The 24,278-nt window shown below is 36.5% G+C and overlaps 1 protein-coding gene across 1 annotated transcript; it reads left to right on the top strand.

Annotated features, from left to right (window-relative positions):
- The first annotated feature begins 83 nt into the window (after window positions 1–83).
- Window positions 84–17,649, top strand: LOC139142622 (vesicle transport protein GOT1B-like). The gene is made up of 5 exons (XM_070712647.1): window positions 84–230; window positions 4,836–4,927; window positions 11,570–11,748; window positions 12,667–12,748; window positions 15,426–17,649. The coding sequence occupies exons 1-5, from the start codon at window positions 206–208 to the stop codon at window positions 15,462–15,464; spliced, it is 417 nt and encodes a 138-aa protein (XP_070568748.1). The 5' UTR covers window positions 84–205; the 3' UTR covers window positions 15,465–17,649.
- The last annotated feature ends 6,629 nt before the right edge of the window (window positions 17,650–24,278 follow it).

Genomic DNA, 24,278 nt, shown 5'->3' with positions numbered 1-24,278 from the left:
GTAAAATGATGTCAAATTTCGACCATGTACGTGTGACGTATTTGATAATTTGGAATATGAAAATGTACCCTAAGCTACACTCCCCCGTAATCGATAGACTTGCCAGTGATTTCCGCTTCAGACGTGGCCTTCGAGTTGGAATAGGTGCCATGTCCGTCAGTTGTACACACTCGCTCTCCAAAACCGGCTGACATCGGACTTAAAAATGTTTGAAATAACAGATTATCAGAGTAAGTGCTACAATATCCATATATGTATCCATATGAATACACTTCCGTGATAAAGACCAAGGAAACCTCAAAATTATTTCCATCCGAAGGATGATGTTTTCAACTAAAATCTCGTGTATGTGATGGATGATATGACTAGACTGGTAGACCGCTAGACGTGTAAACAGTTGGTATTCGTTCTTACCTTTCGACAGCTGTGTGAGATATCTTTTCGTGTAAATATTCTGCGTTGTCGGTAGACTTAAATGACACATATGTACGGATGTACCGACCTGTCCCATACAGTGTCATTGTCATTGTCATTGGTTTGAGCCTGGGGTGGAAGCTGGAATCCACCATGGTGTAGTCCAACACAGTAACACTGACAGATGTTGAGTAGATTCTACAAAAGTTAGTTCATAGTTGTCATTGATTGATGATAGTTGCAAAAATCGCGTGAGATTTTTTACTAGTTTTAGACATGTTACCGTGGTTTGACATGAATACACTGATAAAACTTCTGATCAACTGTACTTCCCAATGAACAGTGATGATTGATGTTAATTAAATAATCACACAGCAGTCCTTCAAGTTCACATGTCGAGGTTGGTAGCTGCAAAATTGTAGCTCTACGGTGAGGCGGTCGGTGAGTTTTGGTTTTTGCGACTTCGCTCACCAGTAGAGCTACAATGCCGAAGGCCCTGTAGCATTCAAAATAAGCGCGTCGCACATGACGCGGCATTTTGATGTGAAATCCCACATATTTACTGCATTTGGTCATACCGATTTATCACTACTACAGTATACTACACTAACCTTGTCGTTTATGTGGTTTGGTATTTGTTCAAACACATCGATCGCATTCCAAAAACATTTCTGGGAGCCGCCATTACCAACTTCCGGTAATGGCAGCTCACAGAAACACGCTCAGTGTTTTTGGAATGCGATCGACGTGTTTGAACGAATACCAAACCACATAAACGACAAGATGTAGTATAGTGTTTAGTCTTCAGTAGTGATAAATCGGTATGACCAAATGCAGTAAATATGTGGGATTTCACATCAAAATGCTGCGTCATGTGCGACACGCTTATTTTGAATGCTACAGGGCCTTCGGCATTGTAGCTCTACTGGTGAGCGAAGTCGCAAAAACCAAAACTCACCGACCGCCTCACCGTAGAGCTACAATTTGCAGCTAGTCAAGGTGGTTGTCCTTTGTTTTGTTACAAGTCATATGTGACAGATAAGAAAGAGCACTGATTTTCAGTACAATCTCAAATCTCACTCCTGCTGACTTGTACAGGACTTAAGATGCAGTCAAGAAGTTTATTTTAATGGAACACAAGTAAAAAGCAAACTTACCTTATTCTACATTTGACCTTGAAGACAATATTCAATAGGTGTCATTAGTTCGAAATTATAAAAGCAAAAAAGCAAACCCAGCGACGGTATACCACGACATTTTGACCAGTACACGACATATGCACAAGCAATAGCTTTACTTTACTTTACTTCATTGCTCAACAACACACTCAGGGAGTGTGGTAAGACAAAAATTACAAAACTCAAAGATGCAGACTTCAACAAACACTTGATGAACCTGCTGCTGGGGGAGGAACTAAAGTATCAGAAATAAATTTGGCAAGAGGTAGTTTATCTTTGTGAGTAAAGATATACGTGAACTTTTCTCTATCATTCAAATCAAGAAAACCAGGATTATACAAACTTGTGGATGAAAATAGAATATTTCGATAAGCTGATAAGTTGTGTACTTTGGACATTCTATTACAAAGTGAAATTCATCCGCAACTGAAGTCTTACAATATTTGCAGAATCTTTCACTTGCAGGAACTTTTGGAATTGACCTACTCAGTTCTATTTGAAGGTTATGATTCGAAATTCTTAGTTTTGTTAGCCACTTCCTATAGGTAAAAGATTTTATATGTAACGAGTAACTTTCAATTTTAAAATTTGTCTTAAATAGTCTATAAGTTCGGAGCTTATTCTTCTGCATCCACACTTCCTTGTATCATTATGATTATTTCTCAGCCATGTTTGTTCATAAATTTCACATAAACTATCATACATTGTTATCACAACTGGAAGTTGTGATATAGAGGTGGTTTCAACCGGTGTTTGATGTCGTCCATTTCCGTAAACGACAAAAAGTCAAAAACTGCTGAACAGACTGCGTTGATATTTGGTACCGATACATAGACTGGTTCCAAGGTTCCAATTCCGAAAAATGGAGCCAAACGGAGCGCGGTTAGATAGTTTGGGAAATTTCTAACCCCCTTTTTAACTAATTGATTTTAGGGGTCTTTCATATATGTAGTTTTGGAATGTACACCAATCCTGCATTGTGGACTGTTTTATGAGTTGTGGAACAGAAATGAGGTTTTGATGAATGTTAGAAATATGCAGGATGGCTGATTCAAAGTATAAGAGATTTCTATGCTCTTTTGGGTATCAAAAGCAATAAAAAAAAACATATTTCATAGTTTAGATTCTCACTTTTGAGATGACCCTAAGCATTTGTTATGTAAACATCCTTGAGTCAATATACAGACTTTGACATTCCTGAGATTAAGTATCCATGACCTCACATGTTACAGTCTTTCACTACCATGGTATGGCCCAAACCCATTGTTATCAATGGAGAGTGTGACCTGTCTACAGGAAATTGGGGTGAACAGGTTTAATAGACAATGCCATGACAAGTTGCAAGGTAGCACCAGCATAGAGTCCTACGCATGTCCATGTGTTCTCACAGGAAATTACAGGGAAAAAAATTATTTGAGAAGTTTCTCTCCTTTAAATAGAAGTATATTACAATTTAAACCTGTCATGGATAGATTGCTCTCAAATGATCTGAAACACAGTTATTGCCCATTAGCAACAAATCTATAACAAGATTTATGTAAAGTTCATGAACTTACACAAGGTATTAGACAAAAGATGACCATGACTTTGCTACTTTCAACATTTATTTCATTCAGATTTCCTCAGCTTAGTGTATAATTTTGTAATCTTAATTACTGTCAACTTAGCTTTACTAACTTATTCTAACCTCATTATTCTTACACTACATACTGTATACCTTATAACCACAAAATTTCAAGAGATGCATATATGATTGTCACTTAACAAACAATTTACAAATATGTCTTCTGCTGTTTTCTCCATATACATATACATGTCCCTTTTCTCATAAAAATGGGCTTAAAATCGCAATGTGAAAAATAGTCTTTCAGCTGTATGTTGCTCATTGACTTTGTGGTCTGTCTAATTAGTCTCCACGGACACCGTCCGGGGGACTTATAGGTTTGGTCATGTCCGTGTGTGCTTGCCTGCGTCCGTGTGTGCATCCGTCCGTCTGTTCACGCAGATATCTCAGACATGCCCTGGTCAATTTCTTTCAAACTTTGCACAAGGATAGTACCCTACCCCATACAGATGCACGTCGATTTGGCCATGTTAGAGGACTTTTTAGTTTACACCACCATAGACTACCATGTATAAGTCAGCTGTCTATAGAATCCCATGTATAAGGCCAAGTAAAATAAAAATTTAGTTTGTCATCATATTCATATTGCAAAAAGGATTCAGTGACACAGTTTTTAGGTCCCATGGATGAAGTCCAGGGCCTTATAGATTGGGTCATGTCCCTCCGTTCACGCAGATATATAAAATATTTTGACAAAATCTCCCGTGACCTCGGTGACCTTTGACCTCAAATATATACATATTTGTCCATAACTCAGTAACCACAAGTGCTACACCCTTCATATTTGGTATGATGGGACACCTTATGACGCCACATATTGTACCTCATTAATATGTGCATATCTAATTTTGAGCGAGCCAATAGAGCTAGGTCTGATTTTTGGTATATAGGGATGACTTAGCAATTCAATTATTTTGACAAAATGTCATGTGACATATACATATTTGTCCATAACTCAGTAACCACCAAGTGCTACACCCTTCATATATGGTATGATGGGACATCGCATGACGCCACATATTGTACCTCATTAATTATTAGTAGTTTCACAATGTGCCAGTTGTGATCAAGTGCCATTGGCGCTATTTTTAACTGTGGAATTGATATTGCAACTAGAAGTCCATATATCACTCCCACTGTAAGAGTTCAATATGCTTTGTATATAATTGGACCAATCTGGGTGTATAAGCAGACCTCAGTAAGATGTCATCCGATAAAACCAATCTATGCCAGTATTTGAGCATGTGCTTTTATCACCATATAGTGAATTGGATATCTAATAACGAGTGCATATATTTTGTGAATTAGTCAAAATCTCGTAGTATACAGTCGGTGAGGTGGGTTATTGCTATATCATAACAGTATATTGAAATGCTATTGTGATACATCAAAAACAGTTCTTCTCTAGCTGAGAGCTCACACATGTTCAAACTGTGGTATATCATGAATATAGCAAGGTTAGTTTCACGTTTCAACCAATCAGATTGCTGTATTTGCGCTATCAATATACTGACCAGTATGATATATGATAATCATTTGAAATCAAACCATAATGAATGGTATCAAAGAAGCAGTAAAAAGAGATCTAATGATTGCATTGATTTTGATTTCATCAACAGAAATCGGAGTGGGCCTGTCTGGCTTTGGTGTTTTTTTCTTATTTCTTGGAATATTATTTTTCTTCGACAAAGGACTCCTTGCCATTGGAAATGTGAGTAATTATTCAAGCATCTTTCTTTAGCTGTCAATATTGTTAGCTTCAAGGAGAACAAAGATTTAATCTTAGAAAATTAGACTTCCACTGTTTTGTGTATGTCATATTGGCATAGAGGGCGTACTGACTGTTGTCTTGGGTGACAATGACTCTCACAGTGATCAACAGACAAAAGTTTAACTATGTTTGTAAAAAGTGTTGAAGCATATCCAGTATTCTTTTCTATCAAATGACGTTATGCGCGTCATTCGAATTTCCAGTTGTTACGTGCAGAGAAAACGAACAAAAGGGTGAACTCAGCAGTTTATGTTTAAACAAAATTTATTACGAAAATAAAACTAATTGCTAAGTCAGGGATAGAGTACAAGCTTTAAAAGTGTACAGACTACTTATCTCAGCTGGGACGGCAAAAGTTGTAACAGTCAGTCGGATGAATGAACAGTCCTTCGGCTTGCAGGCTAGTAGTTGCACAAAGTCCACAGTATAAATCCAGCGTTGACAGTGAAGGTCTTGAAAGGTCTTGAGAATGACTACTGCTGGAGTTTAGTAACACACAAGAGACACGATCCCAAAAGTCTGACTGGAAGCTGTGCACGTCCCTTTTATAAAGGCATGTAAGAACAATCTAGAACTTTTATTGACATGCTAATTACTGTTCTAAATTATCTCCCTTACACAACTAATCAACTTTCCAGAACATTCCAAACATGACTAATTGAATTCAAGGTTGTGAGGTCATTAAGGGCAGTGACCTTGAGAATGTTCTAGACTAATTGAACTCAGGTCATGATGAGTGTGGGGTAAATGACCTACATAACACACCCCCTCTTCAAAAAAGAAAATTTTTCAAAGAAAAATCTTTCTTTTACAAATGTAATCTTGAAAAGGATTTAAGTACTCAAATTTTGTTTTTACTCTAAAGTAAAGTTTCTTGAAAGTGAACAACAATAAAATTTCTTGAAAGTGAACAACAATAAACTCTAAATACGAGAGAGACAGTCTGCAATTAAATTGTCTCTGCCTTTGATATGTCTAATGTCAAGATTAAACTCCTGTAACATTAAACTCCATCTTAGCAATCTCTGATTTTTGCCTTTAAATTTCTGCAGAAAAACAAGAGGGTTGTGATCAATATAAACCACTATTGGCTGATTTGAAGAAGTAACATAAACTTCAAAATGCTGTAAAGCTAATATCAAAGATAAACACTCTTTTTCAATTGTAGAGTAGTTTCTCTGGGATTTGTTAAATTTGCAAAATTTGTTAAAAATAGCAAACAGGATGATCGGTCCCATGACTATCCTCTTGAAATTTGATATCGGAAAACTCGAAATGGCACTGAATTTGGCATAAAGTATGCATTGTAAAGTCCAGTTATTTTTATTGAGTTCGATAAAGTCATTGTTCGGCAAATACTTGGCTTCCTCCTGGAGATATTCCGCTTTTGCAGGATTCAGTCCGTCTGGATGTTGTTCCACTGGATTACTGTCGCAGACATCTTCGTTGTGATGGGTGACGTTTGTCCTCGTTGGAACATCTTGAAACAGGTGTTTATATTCATGGAGCCGTTCTTTCACCTGTTGTTGTTGTTCTGGCTGGAGGTGTGCCAACTTTGTAGACTCCAGCTTCTCCAGGATTTCTGAGTTCTGAAGCTTGACCGAGCCCAGCTTTGAGTTTAGAGTATTTTCACTCAAGTCAGTTTCAGTATCACTATCTTCATAATGGCCAGAACTGACTGCACTGACAGGCTGAGTTATAGTAGGATTATCCCTATCCAAATATGGCTTAAGCATATTTATGTGACATAGCTGTTTTTGTTTTCGCCTGTCAGGTGTTATTATGATGTAATTTAAATCACTTAATTTCTTATCAATTAGGTATGGCCCAAAGTAGCGAGCATGGAGTGGTTTGCCAGGAATTGGAAGTAGAACAAGAACTTTTTGACCTGGTTCAAACTTCCGTTTTGAGGTGTTTTTATCGTATTTGGTTTTCATTGACTGCTGAGATGACTCAAGATTTTCTCTGGCTAATTCACATGCTTTAGAGAGTTTTGTACGAAAATCTGACACATATTGCAAAATATTCAGACAATCATCATCGTCTGATAGGAATTTCTCTTTAACTAGCTTAGTGGGCCACGGACTGTATGTCCAAATACAAGCTCAAATGGGCTAAAACCAAGAGACTCTGAATTGACTCTCTAACAGCAAAGAGCAGAAAATGAATTCCTTCATCCACTGCTTCTCAGTGTCAAAACAGTAGGTCCTAATCATGTTTTTCAAAGTTTGATGAAATCGCTCAAGAGCACCCTGACTTTCTGGATGATAGGCGGATGACCTATACTGTTTAATGCCTAGCTGATCCATTACTTGTTGAAAAATTCCAGACATAAAGTTGGAGCCTTGATCGGACTGGACACATTTAGGGAGGCCGAATAAAGTGAAAAATTTGACTAAAGCTTTCACTATAGTCTTTGTCTTTATATTTCTCAGTGGTATGGCTTCGGGGAACCGAGTTGATGTACACATTATTGTCAGCATGTACTCATTTCCTGATCTTGTTTTTGGTAGGGGCCCAACACAGTCTATTAGTATCCTACTAAATGGTTCTTGAAATGCAGGATTGGCTGTAAAGGGGCCTTTGGAATGGTCTGATTTGGCTTTCCTACCATTTGACATGTGTGACAAGTTTTACAGAAATGTGCTACATCCTGCCTGAGATTAGGCCAATAAAAGTGACTGAGAATTTTATGATAAGTTTTCCTGACTCCTAAATGACCAGCCCAGGGGTTTCATGGGCCAGGCGCAATATTTCAGCACGATAGGGCTTTGGAACTACAATTTGATGTTTTATAGCCCAATCGTCATCAACCAAAACATCTGGAGGTCTCCATTTACGCATGAGAATACCAGATTTTGTATAATAGGAAACAGAGCTATCTGAAGTTTTACCTTCATCATCTACCCTGTCAAACAAAGACAAAATATCTGGGTCTTTGTGTTGTTTTGCAATGAGATTTGATCTAGAAAATGTCTGACTTTGGTCAGCAGAAGTTTTACTGGAAGTTTCAAATCCACGAGGGATAACGGAATGATCCGTGTCAAACACCTGACTGAGAAAGGTGTCATTTAAGTCAACATCTGTGACATTATTTTTGAGAGTATTTTGATTCTCAGAAGTTTTCTTTAACATGGCTCGAGTAATGACACATGAAGGAAATAAATCGGGTATCTCTTGTTCAATGGCTCTGGATCCTGATCTAAACTAGGATTATCAGTCACAAGTGGATTAGTAATGACCTTGTCCCCAGCAAGGTCGTTTCCAAGAAGAAGGTGAATCCCTTCAAAAGGCAAAAAAGGCCTAATACCTAAAGTCACAGGTCCAGAAACAAAGTCCGAAGACAAATAGACATTATGGAGAGGAACAGGAATGTAGTCATTGCAATCTACCCCCTTAATAAGAACTTTAGAACCTGAAAATGACTTTTCAGAAAACGGCAGGGTATCTGCCAACAAAAGAGACTGGGAAGCCCCGGTATCTCTTAAAATTTTGACAGGGGTAGCGGAAGAAAAATCACTAGAAAGTGATATAAAACCATTATGAATAAATGGTTCGAAAATACCCATAATGCTATCTTGAGAAGAATTGACCTTGACCTCATTAATTGGGGATAAGAGGGGTTTAACCTCAGAAAATGTGTTACACACATTATTAGACTCTAATTGAGTTGATGAAGAAATAAAGCCGGTGGGCTTAGATCCACTTTGACCACTTTGACCTTCACGTTTTCTTTTCAATTTGAAACAATCTGACATTAAATGGCCGTCTTTCTTACAATAATTACAAGAAAGTGTACCGAACTGTTTGTCAGAAGGAGATTGAGACTTGGGATCTGATGATGTGGGAGTGTTACTTGAATTTTGTGAACTGTTGTCATTTGATTTTCTACTGTCCTTTGAGAAATTCTTGATGAAAAGGAGGAGTTAAATTTACCTGCATTGTTTCTGTATGAAAAGGACTGGATGGTTTGCTGAGAAAGGAAGATTGTGGGTCAATGAATAATCATCGGCCAAACGTGCAGCAACCTCCAATGTATCTGCCTTTTGTTCATTGATAAATGTCTTGATGTCACTCCGGATGCACCTTTTAAATTCCTCAATCAAAACAAGTTGTCGTAATTTGTCATAATTCTGACTGACCTTTTCAGAAGAACACCAACGATCAAACAGTTGTTCTTTTGTTCGAGCAAATTCAACATAAGTTTGATCCTTCACCTTCTCACAATCCCTAAATTTCTGACGGTAAGCTTCAGGCACCAACTCATAGCCCTTGAGAATTAATTCCTTCACAGAATCATAATCTGAAGCCTGCTCTACTGACAACTGAATGTAAATTTCTCTGGCTTTACCCACCAAAGCACTCTGCAAAAGCATAGACCAGGACTCCTTAGGCCAATTCAGACTCTGAGCAATTTTCTCAAAATGAAGGAAATATTTATCAACATCCTTTTCTTGGAAAGGGGGAACTAACCTGAAATGCTTAGTGATGTCAAAACCGTGTGAAGGGAAGGATTTTCCTGACTGTCCAAGCTCTAAACGTTTCATTTCTAATCTTTCCTGCCTATCTTTCTCTCTCTGTCTTTCTTCCATTTCTAACTGCATTTGTATTTTTTCTTTTTCTATTTGTAATTCTAGTTTCTTGATCTCCAAATTTGTCTGCATTTCTAATTCTAATTTTCTTAGTTCAAAGGTAGACTCGGGCTCATAATCTTTCAATGTGGATTCCTCAAATTGGCCTAAATTAACTAAATGTTTGGCAATACGGTACTGTATTTCCCTCTTGCGCATAGATCTTTTGACTTCTACTTTAAGGAAATTGGCCAGTGTTATGAGGTCGTCTTTTCTGAGGGAATCAAATGTGTCCTGATCAAGGTCATCCATTTCCTCTGGTTTAAATTCCGCCATGATTAAATTTCGCTGAGTTCACAGTATACAGTAGTTTTAAAAAGGCTGGCAAAATGTTGTCAAACGGCTCAAAATGTTCGTCTCCCGGACGAGCCCCCAATTTGTTACGTGCAGAGAAAACGAACAAAAGGGTGAACTCAGCAGTTTATGTTTAAACAAAATTTATTACGAAAATAAAACTAATTGCTAAGTCAGGGATAGAGTACAAGCTTTAAAAGTGTACAGACTACTTATCTCAGCTGGGACGGCAAAGCTCCAGTCTCAGAGTTGTAACAGTCTGTCGGATGAATGAACAGTCCTTCGCTTGCAGGCTAGTAGTTGCACAAAGTCCACAGTATAATCCAGCGTTGACAGTGAAGGTCTTGAAAGGTCTTGAGAATGACTACTGCTGGAGTTTAGTAACACACAAGAGACACGATCCCAAAAGTCTGACTGGAAGCTGTGCACGTCCCTTTTATAAAGGCATGTAAGAACAATCTAGAACTTTTATTGACATGCTAATTACTGTTCTAAAATTATCTCCCTTACACAACTAATCAACTTTCCAGAACATTCCAAACATGACTAATTGAATTCAAGGTTGTGAGGTCATTAAGGGCAGTGACCTTGAGAATGTTCTAGACTAATTGAACTCAGGTCATGATGAGTGTGGGGTAAATGACCTACATAACACAGTTGACGGGCAACGTGCGCATTCTGCATGCAGTATGTGGTACAACAGTGCAGACAACAATACCATGCCATGCCTGACATATGTTTAAGGTATACAGTCACCTGTAATCTAAATATGCCCATATATGGTCAAAGGGGCGTTCCTTGGTATTCAAAATGCCCATGTGAGGGCGCTGTTTTTATAAAGCGGCCACCCGCTTAAAATCTGTGATTGGTTAGATTTTCTCTTTCCATGGTAACTGGCAAAATTGGAACAGGTGACAGTATACCTTTTAGTGTATGGTTGTAATAATCAATCAAATAGGGAAGTTGGAAAGACACTTTTTAGGATACCAAAGGAAGTTGTGCACAAGGGTGAAAAATCAAGAAAGTTGAGAAAAAAGGCTCTTCAACCTGTCAGTATGTTGTACAATATTGTTTTGCCCGTCACTTAGTGACAACAATGTCTTCGATCACATGCCCTGGTCACATGATTGATACCTGTGTCACGAGGTAGTATGCACCTCTGGGACAGATATTCAGACTCTCAAACTTTTACAATTCTTTTCTAAACCACCACTTATTGGGATTTATTTTAAAGCTGTTGGTGTTGGAAAACTTTTCACTGCCTTTGTTAGCATTACTGGCCCTTTATTATAAATACACTGTCCACACTGACAAGGAAGTGCTTGATACATAAGTACAGTGCAGACTTCTTTTGCACAGTTTGTAAGTTTGTCCAGAAAAGACAGTAGCTCTCAAGCGTTGTAGTATTCACTGCTGCATGTTGTTGTACAGTGAGGGATATAAAATTGAGGTGAACAATTCATCTCACATTGTGTCATTTCCTGGAAGCCACTGAATGAATCCTGCAGTACAGTATTGTTCTCCCGTGAATCAACACCCAGAAATATTTCATGTATAATGCAGCTGTCTTGTTTACTCCCACTGTAAAGAGTTCAGTCATGTTTACTTACACTGTAAAAAGTTGAGTCATTTCTGTAAAATTCTGTTTTGTTTGCAGATACTATTTCTTTCTGGGCTAGGGTTTATCATTGGATTGGAGAGGACTTTCAGATTTTTCTTTCAAAAACACAAACTTAAAGGCAGCAGTTTTTTCTTTGGTGGAATTCTCATAGTATTGATTGGTTGGCCATTGGTCGGAATGATAATTGAGTTGTATGGCTTTTTTCTTCTTTTCAGGTAAGTATTCCACTGCAAGTATTTCATGAAAGTTTTTGATGTTCAACCGTTCAGTTTTCATTGTTAAAGCCACAGAATACTGAAAGTTTGAATTACAATATTTGATTACTTGAGACCTGAGTATGCTGTAAGTTTTTCAAACTCAGTGTAAGTAATTTTGAAAACAACAGCAAAACTCTTTTAATTATCATGTTTTGTCATTCAAAACAACTACAACTCTGCAATTATCATACCTTGTCATTCAAAGATGTATGACATCATCATCATGTCACATTTCAATAATAACACATGCTAGCAAGGGCAAAATCTTGATTTGTTGCTCGCCCAAGGGATGGTGCTCATGGCTGTAATATTGATGATGCCCGAGCTGAAGCCCAGGGTGATCTTGCCTGTGCTAGTATGTGTTATACATTTTATTACACCCAACAAACACTTTTGTTTTCGAAACTTTGCAATTGATGTAGTCAAGTGTCAACACTTGCCACAGTGAAATGTTCCATTTGTTGCCCGATTGCAATGCCAGATGAAGTAAACTTGGAAGGTCAACTGAAATTAATGTCTAAAAACAAAGAAGATGTTGCTTTTCTCATATAATGTACAAAATGTCGTCTGATTAAAGTCCAGCTAACTTCTTGTACCGTACCATTTCAAAAGCTATTGCTCTGCAGAAAATATGAAGCAAATGTACATTATGCGGTATGCACAGTAACAACGTGTGGTATTCCAGAACATGGTAGCAGGCTATATCACTGCACGTGTATGCGACAGGGCTATATCACACAAGCACTTCTTGTTCTATATCACGTGAGTGAGGCTCAGCCAATCACAGTAACTGGATTATACATTAAGTGTGTAATAACTACAGAATCTGTGTCTGTTCAATTTTCACAAGTTTTCATATTTGTTTTCCTATTACAGAGGCTTTTTCCCAGTAGTTGTAAATTTTCTCAGAAGGATACCAGTTATAGGTCTTCTCCTGAATTTACCTGGAATTAGTCAGGTAATTATATCAACCTGCTTCTCATCTGTTTCTTGATTTTACAAATGGTTGAAGGTGAGGGACTGTTCAGGCCAGTTTTTGTGTATGAAGTGGGCGGAGGAAAAGTTTTAGTATTGGTGGGGGTCATATTTATTCTAACAGATGAAGAAGGGTATCACCATGTTTTTAGACTGAGATGACAAATAAACTGTTTATACTACAACAAAATAGTGATTCAATTATAACACATGAGAGCGAGGGCAATATCACGATTTATTGCCTGCCACAGGGATAGTGGTCATGATCGAAATACTGATGATGCCCGAGCCGTTGTATTGTATGTAGCTTAACCAACACAACCTTCAAAGTGCTACAAGTTTCCAAGTTCAGTCTCAGATCAAAAGTCTTGAAATTTTATGCCAGATGTAACTTTTATGTGTGGTGTATTGTTACAAGCCACTCTTTGATTTTTAGCTCATATTTGGTATGTATATGATTACCAAAAAGAGCTTATATGGTGAGCCGGTGGCGTCTGTATGTCTGTATGTTTATTAACAGTAAATAGCTGTATCTTGAGGACATGATGGCAAAAAAGCATTGCAGATTAGAGAAATACAATTTGATATTGGCCAACTTGGAGACATTCACAAATGAATTATTGTGCATTTTAAAAATTGTCTTGAAGATCAAAACCAAATCAAAGTTCTGATGAAAATGTGCTATAGATTGGTATTTGAAGGTTGTTGAACAATTGTTAATCGGCAAGGTGGCTCGAAAATATTGAGAATTAAATTTCAAAAAAATTAATTGTACAACTGTCAACATTATGATCTATCATAGTTCAATACGGATACATAGCGCTACTAATAGACATGAATGGTATGTCAGATGAGTCTGAAGAATCGATCCCATTATACTCTTTGGCAATATATACACATATCATTGTTACACAGCAGCCTTTAGAAGTTTTATATTTATAACATTGTCATACAGCATGTGCCAATATTACCACACTGACAATTCCATTGTTGTATAGTATTTAGCAATATTGCTACAGTAACCGTTTCATTGTTATATAGTATGTAGCAATATTGCTACAATCTAACCATTCTACTGTCATATAGTATGTAGCAATACTGCTACACTCTAACAATTCCACTGCCATATAGCATGTAGCAATATTGCTACACTCTAACAATTCTACTGTCATATAGTATGTAGCATACTGCTACACTCTAACAATTCCAATGCCATATAGTATGTAGCAATATTGCTAAACTAACAATTCTACTGTCATATAGTATGTAGCAATATTGCTACACTCTAACAATTCCACAGCCATATAGCATGTAGCAATATTGCTACATCTAACAATTCCACATCCGTACAGCATGTAGCAATATTGCTACACTCTCACAATTCAACATCATATAGTATGTAGCAATACTGCTACACTCTAACAATTCTACTGTCATATAGCATGTAGCAATATTGCTACACTCTAACAATTCCACTGCCATATAGCATGTAGCAATATTGCTACACTCTAACAATTCTACTGTCATATAGTATGTAGCAATACTGCTACACTCTAACAATTCCACTGCCATATAGCATGTAGCAATATTGCTACACTCTAACAATTCCACTGCCATACAGCATGTAGCAATATTGCTACACTCTCACAATTCTACTGTCATATAGTATGTAGCAATACTGCTACACTCTAACAATTCTGTCGTCATATAGCATGTAGCAATATTGCTACACTCTAACAATTCCACTGCCATATAGCATGTAGCAATATTGCTACACTCTAACAATTCTACTGTCATATAGTGTATAGCAATACTGCTACACTCTAACAATTCTACTGTCATATAGCATGTAGCAATATTGCTACACTCTAACAATTCCACTGCCATATAGCATGTAGCAATATTGCTACACTCTAACAATTCTACTGTCATATAGCATGTAGCAATACTGCTACACTCTAACAATTCCACTGCCATATAGCATGTAGCAATATTGCTACACTCTAACAATTCCACTGCCATACAGCATGTAGCAATATTGCTACACTCTCACAATTCTACTGTCATATAGTATGTAGCAATACTGCTACACTCTAACAATTCTACTGTCATATAGCATGTAGCAATATTGCTACACTCTAACAATTCCACTGCCATATAGCATGTAGCAATATTGCTACACTCTAACAATTCTACTGTCATATAGTGTATAGCAATACTGCTACACTCTAACAATTCCACTGCCATATAGTATGTATTAATATTGCTACACTCTAACCTCTAACAATTCTACTGTCATATAGCATGTAGCAATATTGCTACACTCTAACAATTCCACTGCCATATAGCATGTAGCAATATTGCTACACTCTAACAATTCCACTGTAGTATAGTATGTAGCAATACTGCTACACTCTAACAATTCCACTGCCATATAGTATGTATTAATATTGCTACACTCTAACCTCTAACAATTCCATTGTTGTATAGTATGTAGCAATATTGCTACACTCTAACAATTTCGCATTTTGACAACATAGTGAAGATAGTGAGATGTTGCCATCAAAGATTTCAAGACTACCAGTACATTCTATACATCCATAATTATTCTCCTCTACAGCCAATATTACAACCCAATACTTTTCTTTTTTCCCTTGCAGCTTGTTGGCAATTATGACGAGTCAAGGATTCAAGTGTGACAGATGTTTATTCAAATCATTTTTTCATCATTTATATTCAGAGATTCAATCAACAGTTGGAATAACAGCAAAGCCTTGGTGACTGTGTACACCGAAATATCATCAGTCCTTCAAGATTTTGTTTTTTTACATCAGCGTCCCTTTAACCTGAATTAAAGAGTGGCAAAATGTAGCTGTTTTTTTTATCTGTGTACAACAAAAAGGCCAAAGATTACACTTGTGAAAGGGTGTTTTTCTAAAATTATTAAATTACTAAACTCAAACCAGTGCCTCCAATTTGGTATGTTAGCGTATTTTATGAGACACATTTTTATTCTGTTGCTCAGCTGTTAGCTGTGCACATTGTTTATCAGATTGCAGTAGATTGTGATGTCACCTCCATTGTGACATCTCAGTGTACATTGTGATGTCACAGTGTAAATTGTGATGTCACAGTGGTCATTGTGATGTCAGTGTCTCTATTGTGACATCACCATGTGTAGATTGTGATGTCGTAGTGGAATTTTTGATGTCACAGTCTCCATTGCGACATCACAGTGTATGGTACATTGTGATGTCACAGCCAGTGTACCGGTACATTGTGATGTCACAGCCAGTGTACCGGTACATTGTGATGTCACAGCCAGTGTAACCGGTACATTGTGATGTCACAGCCAGTGTAACCGGTACATTGTGATGTCACAGCCAGTGTACCGGTACATTGTGATGTCACAGCCAGTGTACTGGTACATTGTGATGTCATAGTGGCCATTGTGAATGCGTCACATCACAATGTGCACTGTGACATCACAATGTACTGGTACGCTGTGGCTGTGACATTGTTTAAAGAGTCAGATATATGATCTGATTATGACATGAAGTTACAAAAAAGACGTTAAATGCGGAATTCACTTCTCAATAATTGCCTGATGACTGCAGCATTGAGATTCTGACAGACTCTTGTTTTAATCTGTAAACATGCAATGTAAGTTTCTTTGAAAGAGTTGTAAATTTGTAACGTAATGCCATTGTCAAGACTGTCTGCCCAGGGTTACTATACAACATTTCTGTATTTTATTAAATGTATAGTTTGCTTTAAACTCATTGTTAAGTTTTCAGAGTTTAACTGGAAACATTTACTTGTAACAACAAGTCAAACTGTTTTCTGCATTTTTTTGTTTTCTGGAGGTATTTCTAGGGAGTGTTTGGTCTAATTTGAAACTGATAGACTGTCACTAGAATGTGTTCACAGCAATGATCTGTGTTCCAAAGTTAAATATTTGACAAAGATGGTATACTGGTGTTTTGATACACAGATATCTAGTTCTTTAGTTGATGAACATAAATATTAAATATTCCTGGCAACTATTCTTCAGCTGTTTTACAGTGTCTAGAGCTGTTTTACAATGTCTAGAGCTGTTTTACAGTGTCCAGAGCTGTTTTACAGTGTCTAGAGCTGTCTTGCTGTGTCCAAAGCCAAAGCAAAGACTCTTAAACCACTCTGTACAAACTTAGTGCAAAGAAAATACATATCAGATAATTTGGTAAAAGATGGTACTGACTGATGACAAAATTCCTGCTCCCTTTTTGAAAAAAATTTGTCAAAGCTTCAAAGTCTACACACACCTCAAAATGGCTATTGCTGAAAGTTAGATACAAAAACATATGTGAAACATTCCGTGGAACTGCCACTACTTATATCAACGGTGGCACCCACAATGCTTTGCACCTAGTGGTATTTCAATTGCTACGCACATTCCGCCTTGGTACAGCTACTCTTTACAGGTCATTACAGTCAGGCTATAGTTGCCACTCACAGAAATTATCTCCAAATATTAAAAAATTAGTTTTCATTAGCACGGAGTGCATGGTAGCTTAGCTGTTGACTATGTAATTTGCATACTTGATTTTGATACACCATAATGACATTGTAGTTCACAGTGTTTAGATGATAGAAGAACCACATTTAAAGCTAATCATCTGTGTGCACAGGGTACCATAGGGAAGCTAGCCATCTGGGAGATTCCATATGTGAATAAGACTTGCTATGTTGAAATAGTAACACTCTGGTAAAGGCAAGAAAAATCTGCAATTTCATCTCTGAAGACATTATTACTCTCCTGAGGACATCATAAATGATAATATTTATTTGTCAGGTCATGTAGAGTGATTTTAAAATTTGACATAGGCACCAATAATATTTGAATAAAGGTCATAGATACGACTGGAACTTTCATGGTCGGTATGAGTGTAACATACACAACTTCAATTGAAATATCTAGATTGAGGTACTCCATAGAACTTGTATGACTGTAACTCACAGACATGTCTAACATGTTGCACCTCAGTAGCAATAGTAACAATATGTTCCCAATTACTGCCCTGCTATACTATCATACCTTGTATTATGTCTGATGGCTATTAACCAGACCGGTGAATTTTTGGCACAACGCAAAGCATGGAATTTTATTTTTTTACAAACCATTACATTTTTCAAATGATTTTAAAACATTGACTGGCAAGACACTGCCCATATTAAATGGGGTAGAATCAAATACAAAATTTCATTTCAAACAAATTTTACAGTATTCACCGTACAAGGAAAGTGATCACTGATTAAGCAATGATTATTAGGTTTTAAAAATCCAGACAAGTAGACTTTGTGATCCTGTCGACCAATTCTGAAACTCTGTATGGCTATTTCATCTTATCTGTGATATTTTATCTTTTCATTTCATTTTGTTTCATTTGCCATTTCAATAATAAGTTTATCATGAGTAAACAATTTCAAATTTGAAATGTAGCAACAGAAAGTTAATCAGCAGCAATTACGGTGGTCAGATAGTAGCTTATCCCAAGATGTCTGGTTTTGGCAGAAATTTCTCTGACATGCTAGGTAATAAGGCCAATAACAGCAAGTGGTGACAAATTTCCCAAACGTGACTGGAATGTCAGTCATTGTTCTGCATTCCCAGTAAATTAAAGATCTATGTTAAATCTTTTCCTGCCAAGTTCATATTGCACCATCAGGTCAAGTTGGTTTAAACTAAAGAAGCAAAAGATGTCCCATATGGTGCAATTTAACAAAGATTTGAAGATTTGAAAGTCCCTGAAGACAGAATACTATAAACATGATTTTTACAGACTAAAGCTCCTTTAACACACTTTTGAAGCCAAGTGGATGAAAATACATATGGTTTTGGCTCAATACCACTTTTTACTGACTTGGCAGATGGGGAAGTGATACTGTCCGGCAGGTAAAGGGTTAATGGCTTTTGAGGTAATCAGTGACAATTTTTAGTTGTCTTGTCACTGTCAGACATCGTTGATAGATATTAATGTCCATGTTCAAATATAGTACCAATAGAATAGAAGACAGTGACGTGAAGACATGCAGTGTTGGTGCTGTCATTTTGGAATGGAGTGAAACAGTTGGATACCTTACAGTCTATGAGTACAACAGACACTGACGGAAAATGTTTCTGTCTCCAAAGTCATCCTGTGTTTTGCAATAAATATTTGTAAACAGAAGGGTGTAGTTAAATTTCTTTTCCCTTGGACCTCAATTTTTTCAATAAAAATATTGATATTTTTGTCAGACATCTGAGGGTGAGACCTGTCATAACATTTGTAACAAAAAGCTGTGTTAGGTCTTTTATCAAGTACATGTACTTGTCCACAATAAAATTTCTTTCAAAATAATGTCAGAGATGGACTCCATTTTTTTGATTTATATACCGGTAGCTACGATGATTTCTGCCAAAATTTAATCAGTAAAGTTGAAATCTCGCAGCGTATCAACTTTTATGTCAACATTTCAAAAGTTTTGCCACGAATGACAAAACAAGGAGACATTATTTTGAATAAATATAGAATGTTCTGGGATGTGTCATAGTGTCTGTCTGTGTGTCTGTTGATCTGTATGTGTGTCCGTGAATTCGTAGAAAGAAAGTTGAAAATGACATACATTGGTGTGAAAATGACAATTGTAGTACTATGTTGGCTTTCTGATGAAAATCAGTTTGTCACGGTATTCATGTTTATATTATCATAAAATTTTACATAAACTTCGAGTAATGTTCAAATTTAAACTTGAAGACATGCTAGCAGCAATTTAATTACATGTGAATACAAATTATAAGAATATTACAAGACAGACTCATAGAAAGCTATTCCTGGTACAATATATCCAGACTGATTATCATTACAGAAGTAGCAAATCACAATTATTTATGTGAATAAATTTATGGAAAGACAGAAGACAGAATTGTCACCAACCTGGAATTACATGTACTCATCTGGTACCGGTACTACTGACATTTTTATTGCAAAACCATCAACGCAGACAATATTCTACAATGTGTGCAAAAGTGATTATCTGGTACAGTATACAGTAAAATGTCAGACACTATCAAAAATGAAATGCGGTTACAAACTGGTAATTGGAATATTGCATTTTAATCACACTGATAGTGATCTTCCTCGGTGCACAGGTGCATTGCCTCAGACATTTACAACTTCATCACAGTGATTTTCTGTCAAGCCTTACCTTATAGCGCCCTCAGTAGGTGAGATCTCAGTCTGACAGGCCAAGGGGGACAGTGTTGCATTGCTGTGTTCAGAGCATTTAACCAAACACTAGTGCTAGAGGCCCTCTTCAAGTTCATACCTACTAATATCTTACCTGAAATTACTGAATTCATGGCTTTTCAATTTCTGTGAATTGAAACAACTTTTTGCTTCAACCCATGCAAAGATGAATTTTTTCCCCTTTTCATCTTTTTGCTTGTCCTATGGTCTCAATCATTTTTTTCAGATAATTCAAATGATGCATCAGAAAGCCATTCTTGTGAGCCAGAGTTTTTTTCTGCTCCATGAACCTATGCAATAGTCAGTGAACAGTATAGTCAGTGAACAGTATAGTCAGTGAACAGTATAGTCAGTGAACAGTGTAGTCAGTGAACAGTGTAGTCAGTGAACAGTGTAGTCAGTGAACAGTGTAGTCAGTGAACAGTGTAGTCAGTGAACAGTGTAGTCAGTGAACAGTATACCGTAGTCAGTGAACAGTATAGTCAGTGAACAGTATAGTCAGTGAACAGTATAGTCAGTGAACAGTATAGTCAGTGAACAGTATAGTCAGTGAACAGTATAGTCAGTGAACAGTATAGTCAGTGAACAGTATAGTCAGTGAACAGTTTACATAATAATAATAATCTTTATTGACGTTATTCCCTCAAAGGTGAACATAGTCAAGAACTAATACTACAAAAATAAGAAAAGGATATTTATCAAAAAATAATAAATATATATATATATAAATATAAGATATAACTTTATGCAGAATATGAAATGTTGGGTAATCTTAAAAATATCTGTTTCTTGGATAAATGTTGTGAGGTATATCATGCTATCTGTATTGCTCATTATGTAGCAAATTTGGCTTGCAGATCCCAGTTGTTGAAGTTTTCATTGTTGACTGCTATCGAGTCTAACAATTTTTGTCGTGATTGTGTATGACATGGACAACACATGATATAATGAAATTCGTCCTCAACTGAGTTAGTATCACACCTATTACAAATTCTGTCCTCAGCTTTTAGTTTTGGTCTCATGTGTCTACCTTCTCAATCATCAGATTATGGTCACTTATTCTCAGCTTGGTAATGTATTTTCTGTCATTTTTATCCTTGATACAGCTTAAATACTTTTCCATTTTAAAATCCGTTTTAAACTTTCTATAAACGCGCAATTTGTTATTCTCTCCTGATGATGTCTTTTCTGCATTAACTTCATTTTTCCATTTTAAAATGTAGTCATTACTTATCTTATCTGTTAAGTTTTTCACACTATGTTTATCATTTTGCCAAAAATTACCAACACTCTCCAATCCTGTAATTTCTTGCATTGCAGTTGCCCAGGCCATGTTATTGTTAGTACAAAATACCATCACCTCATGGATCAAAGTATTTTCTTTCTTAGTGTATGTTCTATACCAATATTTAACCATCATTTTCTTGATAAAAGTTAAAAGAGGATGCCTGCCCATCTCACCTCTCACTGCTAAATTAGTTGCTGACTGATTAACTTGGAGAAGTATTTTACACAACTTAAGATTCAATTTTTCAATTGGTGTCCTATCTGAATATTTCTCAGTTCCCCAAATTTCACATCCATAAGTTAGTATAGGCCTAATAACGTGGTCAAAAATATGAATCCATGCATGAATATTTATGTTAGCTGATGAACTGACCACTTTTCTAATATAAAGAACGCTTTCAGTGCCTTCTTGTATAGAGTCTCCTTTGCAATGTCGAACTTCCCATTACATTTGAAGTCTATGCCTAAGTATTTGTAGCTTTGAACAATTTCTAATTTCATACTACTATAATAAAAGTTATATTTATGACGAAGGACCCTAGCATTCTTGTTGAAAACAATGACTTGGTTTTGTTAGTGTTGACTTCTAAATTCCAGTCATTACAATATGAATGAAGTTTATCAAAGCAACGCTGTAATCCAGCCTCTGATTCAGAAATTAATACAAGATCATCAGCATATAATAGGAAATTGATCAGGGACTGTCCTAAATTAACTGGTTCACACCTATCATCAAAGTAACCTGATAAATCGTTAACAAACAGATTAAAAGAATGGGACTAATATTGCAACCTTGCCTAACTCCTCGCATTGATTTGAACTGTCGTGTGATTCCACCATTAAGTTTTATACTGTATTTGACTTCGTCATACATACTTTTAATTATTTGATAAATATTGCCATTAATATTGTGTGTTAGTAACTTATAATAGAGCCCTTGACGCCAAATACTATCAAATGCCTTTCTAAAATCAACAAATCCTACAAACAACCGATTTTATTTTTCCTTTTATCCTTCGCATTTTCAATGTTTGATTTACTAATATACTTATCAATAACCGATTTTAAGATGAACATGTTGTCTGTTGTTCGAAATCCAGGCCTAAACCCAGCCTGATATTGACTTAGAATATCATGACTCTCAACATATTTATGTAATCTGTTATTCAAAACTGAAGTGAAAAGTTTTGAGAGACAACTTGATAGAGCTATCCCTCTGTAGTTATTTGGGTTATTTTTATCCCCTGATTTGAAAAGTGGTTTTATAATGCTAGTGCGCCAAATGTCTGGAAACTTTTTTGAATTTAAAATACTATTAAAGAGTTTTGTAATTGGTTTCAGAAGGACAGACTGACCACTTATTAACATTTCATTGATTATTTTATCATCACCTGGCGACTTTTTCTTTTTTAACTGTTTAATTGCCTTCATGATTTCAGTGGAAGTAATATCCCCATTCAATTCTTCATTAATTTCCTTACTTTCTAGCTCCTTTATAATTTTGTCTAATTTTGAACTATGGTTATATTTCTTATTTTGATTTGAGAAATGCTTGATCCATTCCTCAACACTTATACTATTACTGATATCATCATTTGTTGGTAAGGAATTGTTGGTTTTTAAGGATGTACGATCGGAAAAATATAAGCGTACTGCGCCGAATTCTGCGCAGAAATGTATCCATAGTAACCACGCGCGCATAGTGACGTTCCGAACGTTTTTGCGTTGTACAAAATGTCGTCTGCAGGTAAAGTAAAATCGCGCCAAGAAAATGTTCAGCGTGCCCTCAAAACACGCTAGAAGGTACGAGAATTCAGCAAAGAGATAAAAAAAAATGCAATATGACCGTAGCCTGTACAGCGTAAATCAGAAGTGTGACGTCTGATTTGCTATTCGTGGTTATAATTCCAATGATAGTGTCGCTAGTAGACCTACCGGAGAATGGAAGAATGGCCGTCGCATAGTCGATTTGAGTGAACTAGCCGAAAATCTTGACACTTGTGTCAGTTGCGGGCTTGCCTTTACGATTGTCATCGTGTATTGGAGAAACACCAAGTTCACGGCCTCGGCTCCCGGCTCCACGTAGTGTGTGACAACTTACTTAGCCTGCAGCGAAGTCAACCTAATCCCCACCGATAAGCGTTACGGCAATAAATATTACGTGATTTTTTGTATGCTGTATTAATATATAGACTCTAAAAGTAGAAGAACCTAAAAGTCTTTGCTTTGTTCTGCCATTTCCCTCTCATTAAAGTTTAATGGTAGGCTTAAATCATGACCATGCCTGGACAGGGCCACTGCAGGTAGCCACGGCAGGTCAGCAGCATTTGAAGAGCGCCCTCGTGAGACGAACCCGGGAGAGCATGGTTTATCGCCAGAACCTGTAAATCCTAGTTAGTTTTTGCAAAATTGTGAAAAATCGAGCTCGGTGACCTACTAAACAAAATGTGGTTTTGGAAAATTCACAAAAAGTGCTATTATTTGGCAAAGTTTGAGAAAATTGACATTAGTAGAAACTATCAATAATTAATAAATTACCCTCTCCGATTCCTAAAATTTTGGGCATATTTGTTGCAATTTTGGTTAAAAAATAAATATGATGACTTTTTAACTCAATTTTAATCTAAGTAAAATCTTCAAAGTAGCTTAGGTTTATAATTTCTTTATTCTTTTACAGTGTAAACGTGAAAAATGCAATCATGATATAAATATGAAAATGATGACCTGTTTTATTGATTTTTAGTGATTTTGTGAAAAACCGTGAATTTTTAATGTCATTTTGTAAAAAACAAGCGCGGTGACCCATGTTTTTTCCCAGTTTTGGACTATTCACATATGTAGGTATTCAAAAATCCCCATTTGAAAAAATTGACATTACTTTTACTTTTCCGATCGTACATCCTTAATTCTTTCAATGCACTCCAGAATTGATCTAAGTTACCACCATTCACTTCCGTG

The sequence above is a fragment of the Ptychodera flava genome, chromosome 1 (genome assembly GCF_041260155.1).
Source record: "Ptychodera flava strain L36383 chromosome 1, AS_Pfla_20210202, whole genome shotgun sequence".
NCBI classification, from domain to species: Eukaryota; Metazoa; Hemichordata; class Enteropneusta; family Ptychoderidae; genus Ptychodera; species Ptychodera flava.
Note: the sequence above shows the minus strand (reverse complement) of the source record. Positions and strands in the feature narration are given on the sequence as shown.